At 51.0% G+C, this 6,573-nt stretch overlaps 1 protein-coding gene across 1 annotated transcript; it reads right to left on the bottom strand.

Moving 5' to 3' along the window:
• Positions 1–220: 220 nt before the first annotated feature.
• On the bottom strand, positions 221–3,038 carry chst2b (carbohydrate (N-acetylglucosamine-6-O) sulfotransferase 2b). Its single transcript, XM_056299533.1, has one exon. The coding sequence runs from the start codon at positions 2,440–2,442 to the stop codon at positions 1,045–1,047; it is 1,398 nt and encodes a 465-aa protein (XP_056155508.1). The 5' UTR covers positions 2,443–3,038; the 3' UTR covers positions 221–1,044.
• Between the last annotated feature and the right edge of the window lie 3,535 nt (positions 3,039–6,573).

Raw genomic sequence — 6,573 nt, 5'->3', positions numbered from 1 at the left:
GTTTCAACAGCTTACGGTCAAGCTTCTCACCCTGACTTATTTAAAGTTATGGCCAGTCGTGGTGTGCCAGCCATCTCGTCTGTTTTCAAAGCGACTTCTCAGTATCACCAGTGTTGTGTTCCTCTGTTTCTACCGTGAGGCTGAAACCCAGCGGGCCGACAGTTAGACTGCTAATGACACCATGTGTATAGTGGATTGTTCAACACAGACGCACAAACGGTCTCGTTGACGGTGAACTTTACTCGATGCAATATTCTCAGATCATGTGTTTTATAGGAGCAAGCACTTGTAAACATTTGAAATGGTAGAACAGACCGCTTACACTGACGTTACGAAAGGCTTTCTGAGCTCTTGTGTTTTCCTGCCATGGCATTGTCCGCAGTGTGTCATGTCATCCTATGATGGTTTGGTGGCAGAAAGACACCCCCCCCCCCTCTTCCTCGGAAGAGATGTGCTGCTGTTCGGACGGTAGTCCCCTCATCGCACCTCTCTCTATGGCACGTCAAACCAGCTGATTGTCTCTGACTCGAACCCAAGTATTACAAATAAACATTGACTTATAAACTGTTGGATCAATTGTTCTTGTTGTTGTTGTTGTTATTCTTCCACCGACTATTTTTCACTTTTACAGACAATATGGAGAACTGGGAGAAACAAATATATCTTCTTTTTTTTTTAAGTTTTCAACATTCAAAAAATAACCCCAAAAACGTCCACTGTTGTCATAACAAGATACTTGAATTATACAGTTGTTTTTCGCGGTTGCAACATCACCGTTCGAGACACTGTTCGTAGGCCCAAACACATCCAGCATTCCAGTTACAAAAGTTGTGTGTGTGTTGTGTGTGTGTGTGGTCCACTGTCGCTCAATGGAGGGAAAGAAAACGCAACAGAGATACATTCCAAATGTGGTGAGCGGAGCTCCTCCCAACACTGCTCTTCAAAGTAAAGCTTTTAATTCCACAGTAAGAGGAAACGGCACTCGATGCAAACAAAAACAAGAATGGCGATTAAATTAAACGTCTTTGGTGGCGGGGACGGTTGTCACAGTTTGGAGTGAGTCAGTAGAGATTTGCTGAGGTCCTTTGCCTCTCCTGAGGTCCTGACCCTCTCGTACCCCAGCACAGACATGGCGTGGTGGCAGTAGTCCTCCACTTGCTTGATCTGCTGGATGCTGAGCACTGTTCTCCATGCGCTGGCGGCTTGTGTCGCGTTCCTCGACGACACAATGAACGGCTTGGAGGACGAGCTGGAGCCGCTGGTCATGTTCAAAGCAAACGACTCGATGTCGTGGTTGGCGGTCAGGTTGGCGAAGCGATAAATGCTGCGCAAGGTCTTGACCGGGCTCTCCACCAGGTCCTCGTACCGCACAGCCATGTACTTCCCCTTGAGCCAGCTGGGCGGGTTTAAGGCAGTCCTGAGAGTCCTGGAGGTGCGGTCGCAGATCACCTCCATCGCTCCGATGGAGTGGTAGTCCGACCCGTCCTTCTTGTTAGCCTTGTGGCCGGGGTCCACGAAGGGTATCCGGCGAAGTTTAGGGTCCCGGCTCCGGACCACCTGTAAATTTTCCCTTATCAGGCCATGTCTGGATTTGATTCTGGAGTTGGCCACGGCCCGCGGGTCCCGGACCAGGTGTATCACCTTCAAGTCCAGGGAGGGATCCTCCATGAGCGGCGCCAGCACGTTGACGTCAAGGATGCGTACCCCTTTAATGACTATGGTGCTATATTTAAGACATTCCTCCTCCAACAGTCTAAGGCTTTGAGGGGGGCACTTTTTACACACCTTGTCGTCGACCATCCCCACCACCTCTTTCCTGTAAGCAGAGCAGAGGGGATAAGAGCACACCACCTTATTGAGGGTGGCCCCAAACAGGCCGAGGGAGGTGAAGTTCTTTCCCCCGGGACTGTTGTACAGTTGGAAAACGGAGAGATCACAGCGGTACAAGGAGCTCAACATGTCCCTGGCTGCCCCCTGTAAAGACACCGCGTCACCTGGGTACAGTTTCTGCCAGATGTGCCACATGGGCTCGTACAAGAAGAACACTTCAGGGTTTTGGTTAAAGAGCTCTCCAAAAAAGGAGGAGCCCGACCTCCAGGTCGTCAGAACATAAACAAGTTGTCTCTTTTTCGCCAACGGGGGCCTGTACAGGAAACGGATATCGGATCTGCTTTGATACGTGGTGCTCCTCATCTGGTGGTTGCACTGCTGTGGCTCTTTGGTCCACTTGTAGTTGGCCAAGTTCAGCATGGTGAGGACCAACAGCAAGAAGTAGGCCATAAATAAGACAATCCTCTTCCTGCGCAGCACTTTCATCACGATCCCAGGCTGTGCTATTATCTTGGTATGGTTCCTGTAGGTTTTGAGCTTCCTCCCGTAGCCAGCATCCTTCTCCCAGGGCGCTGTCAACTTCAGTTGTTGATGGTATTGTTTGCCTCTCATCGGAAACCCCGGAGAGTGCGGCTCTCGCCAACTCGGCGAAAGCGCCTCACACTGACTGCGCGGCCGCCGTCTGCGAGAATCGTACAAAGCCCAGCGCCGCTGCCCGGTCTCGGAATAGCGACTGCGCCTCGGTAACCGAGTCACTGCCAATTAAATATCACATCCGACCCCCCGAAACACGACAACACGCCGTAGTCACTGCACTGCGCAACGTTCTTCAGATGCACGGGAGATATTTAAGACGTCCATACCGCTGGGTACAGTGGCTTCTACGGCCGGCGGGCGGGCGGGCGGGCGGTGGTGGTGATGATGATGATGATGATGATGGTGGTGGTGGTGGTGGTGAACACGGAGCGGGCTTCATCGAAATAACGGACGCCCCTGGTTGACCACGTTCAACGGAGTCATTTCTGCGCAGTTGTCATCCGACGCATCCTTGTCAAGCGCAGCCTTTTTAACGGGAGAATCGCAGCCGCGGCTCCCGGTCACGGCGCGGCGCGCTACGCCGTCAACAAACGCGACGGCCCCGGTATCCCCGGAGTTGTCGCGGCTCGTCTCGTGAGAGATTTCTCCCTTCTTCCGATCGTGCGCGCGGGGCCGACTATAATACACACCGAGACCGATTCAATCGGAGTACGGCGGCGGGGGGGGGGAGGAGGGGGAGGAGGGCCCGCCTTCCCGGAGACGCCGTTGGGCGACGTTTGCGGCGACGCGCGTCGGCGAGTCGCGCCGTTGGCTCGTCGGAGCCGTCTGTCAAAGCGGGCGGAGGATGCAGCCCCCTCCTCTCATTTCCTCCTCATGCCCCCCCCCCCCGATCACAGAGATGGTAGACGGTGGGAAAATGATGCTGTTGTTACGGGGGAGAGATTTCGATGTCCGTTATGTCAAAACCGACACCCTCTTAACCGTATATATTCCGGTCCAGGCGCGCGTTTTACGCAGCTGCTTGAGCGGCGTGCATTTTTTTTTGGCCAATTCGGCTGTGGTCCCCTAGTCTAAAACACTTTTCTCGTTGATTGCATTCTTTATTATTATTATTGTTATTATTATTTGTAGGCGAAGTTGCTGTCCTGTACTGATGGTCCCACTAGGTACACTTTCTCCCCTCACAGACCGGGGCCTGCAGCAGAGAGTAGACGATATCTCACAATTAAAGACATTTGTTTGTTTTTCCCACGGCCGGAAAAGGGGTTCGACAGATTCGTTAAATAGGTGGGGAAAAGGGGGCTCCCCAGTCAACTGTAGTAACAGTCGACCGTGGCCAGCAGCACAGTGACTGGAAAGTCTCTCCGCTCAATTGGAGTCAGCGCTAATCTGGCGTTTGACAGCTGCTCGCCAGGAATTGACAAGCCTGTGAGGTCATGGGCCCATATGTCTGAACTGGGAGACCAAATGCTCGCCAGACTGAAAATCACCTTGGCTCAGATGTGGGGCTTTTTTTTTCTTCTTCTTCTTCTTCTTCTTCTTCTTCTTCTTCTTCTTCTTCTTCTTCTTCTTCTTCTTCTTCTTCTTCTTCTTCTATAGTTTTGGATCAAAGTCTGCATATATAGAAAGAAGAAAAAGAAGCTGGGACTTTCAGCATCTATAGGTCAAGTTCTGTTGTCAGGAGCCAGATCAGATGTCGTTTAGCCCTGCATAATCGGGTTATCGGCCTGCGCTCTACATGATGATATCCATCTTTTTGCGTTCTTTAGAACGCGTTTTTTTATAAGGTGCCGATCATCCTCTCTCGTGCCTACGTTCTGCTACTCATCCTATGCGGATCCCGGCACCATTATTAGCTTTGTAGAGAGCGCCATCTGCTGGAGCTTTGTGGTCACTTAACGTTTGACTCGCTATCTTTTTTTCTTCCCCATGCAGTCATTTAACTAGGCTACACATGCGCGCGCGCGATCCCACGTGCACAGACGCACAATCAATAAAGTATAATAAACTATAATCCCGATGCTTTTGCTCTGTTTGTTGGTTTGGACCAAGCCGTCCGGTGAGCTCGTCGTGGGCTCCGTGGAGCTGACTGCACCGGATTGCCTCCGGTGTGGGTCCGGTGGATCAACCGGGGCGAGGAGGATGCAAAACGAAAAAACACACTTATGTAATCGTGCACCGCCGGGGCTTTTGCGCTGCTCGCGAGGCGGACGAGCGGATGGGGACGGAGCATGCGCAGCAGGCTCGTCGGCAGCATCAGGACCAAGGGACACTCGGGAGCGTGCGAAGAAGAAAAAAAATGATGTACGATGCATGTAAACACGCCGCAAAAAAATGAGAATCGGGTTTTGAATTCCTGCAAGCACACTTGCTAAAGTCGAGGAATAAGCAAAGGATAAGTTCGAACCACGCTTAGAATAAAGGGACTATAGATGCGATGGCGATTACGGACTTAATGACATTGGGTTTGTATCGGGTCGCCGGGTTAAGCTGCTGCTGCTGCGCGGTGAGAAACTGCTAGATGAAGGCCTCCTCCACGCCACTCCGTCTGACGGGCTTTCTCGTGTGAACGGTCGCTGGCTGCCGAGTGGGATGCACATCAGTGTTTTGCCGTACTCGCTCTCCGTCGTAATGGCAGCTCTGTACCAGGGCACGGACGCGTCCTCCCCGGATAAATTTCTGGCCTTGAAAGATGTGAGAGAGGTGAAGGAGGAGACCACGTTGGACGAGAAGCTCTTCTTGCTGGCCTGCGAGAAAGGTTCGTTGTTGTTGATGAGGAAGACGATGTTGTGTGTTTTTTGCAAGAGTGCATTCATTGTCCATATGCGCTTCACGTCGGTTGTTTGGTGCGTCAGTGCCCAAAGTGGTGCGTTATCATCGCTCTGCTCTAATCAAAGATGTGGTCAAGAGGCTGTTGGGACAGGGATAAATGCTGAAGATGAGCACATATATAGGTCACTATGATGATGCTCTCCATCTCTCTCTCTCTCTCTCTCTCTCTCTCTCTCTCTCTCTCTCTCTCTCTCTCTCTCTCTCTCTCTCTCTCTCTCTCTCTTCACACATATGGATACAATATATACATTTAATTATCTATCTATCTATCTATCTATCTATCTATCTATCTATCTATCTATCTATCTGTCTATCTATCTATCTATCTATCTATCTATCTATCTATCTATCTATCTATCTATCTGTCTGTCTATATATGTAAAGACACAGAAAGATATCCATCATCTATCTATTTAGTCTGCCCCCCCTTTTTTTCTTCTCCCCAATTGTTCCTGGCCAATCACCCCACTGTTCCGGTCGCTGCTCCACCCCCTCTGCCGATCTGGGGAGGGCTGCAGACCAGTGGTGGCTGGTGCTAACGATTTGTTTTCGGGGGGGGGGGTTCACCTTGGCGCAGCACAGCTTAGGCTACACTGTCCTTCTTAATAACTCTGTGACTGTGTGGACATTAAAGAAGCTGTAAGTTGTGCTGCGCCAAGGTAAATTGCGCCCCCCCCCCAAAAAAATCGTTAGCACCAGCCGCCACTGCTGCAGACTACCGCGTGCCTCCTCCATGTGGAATCACCAGCCGCTTCCTTTCCCCTGACAGTGAGGAGTTTCGCCAGGGTGACGTGGCGCGTGGGAGGATCACGTTATTCCCCCCAGATGAGGCTCTAGTGCAGGGACCAGGGCACATACCCACATCCGGCTTCCCACCCGCAGACACGGCCAATTGTGCCTGTAAGCCGGAGGTAACACGGGGATTCGAACCGGCGATCCCCGTGTTGGTAGGCAACGGAATAGACCGCTACGCTACCCGGATGCCCCGTATCTGTCGTTACACATACAGTGGCTTCAGAAGGTATTCAGACCCCTTCACATTTTGCACACCTATGTTGTACTTTAATATCAAATAGATAAATTGCCATTTTTGCCCCTCAAGCTACACTCAGTAACCCGTAATGACTAAGAGAAAACGTGTTTTTAGAAAAAAAAATTCTTTTTTTGCAAATTTATTGAAAATCAAAACCTGAAATCTCCCGTTTATATAAGTCAGACCCCTTAATTCTGTGCTGTGTAGACGCTCCTTTGGCAGCAGTTACAGCCTGGAGTCTTCTGGGGTAAGTCTCTACAAGCTTTGCACACCTGGACTTGGGCAGTTTCTCCCGTTTCACAATTATCGAGGCCCTCGTGCTCCCGGGAACACTCGAAGCT

The sequence above is a fragment of the Lampris incognitus genome, chromosome 19 (assembly GCF_029633865.1).
Source record: "Lampris incognitus isolate fLamInc1 chromosome 19, fLamInc1.hap2, whole genome shotgun sequence".
Classification (NCBI taxonomy): domain Eukaryota; kingdom Metazoa; phylum Chordata; class Actinopteri; order Lampriformes; family Lampridae; genus Lampris; species Lampris incognitus.
The sequence above is the reverse complement of the archived record's forward strand: the minus strand, read 5'-3'. Positions and strand labels throughout refer to the sequence as shown.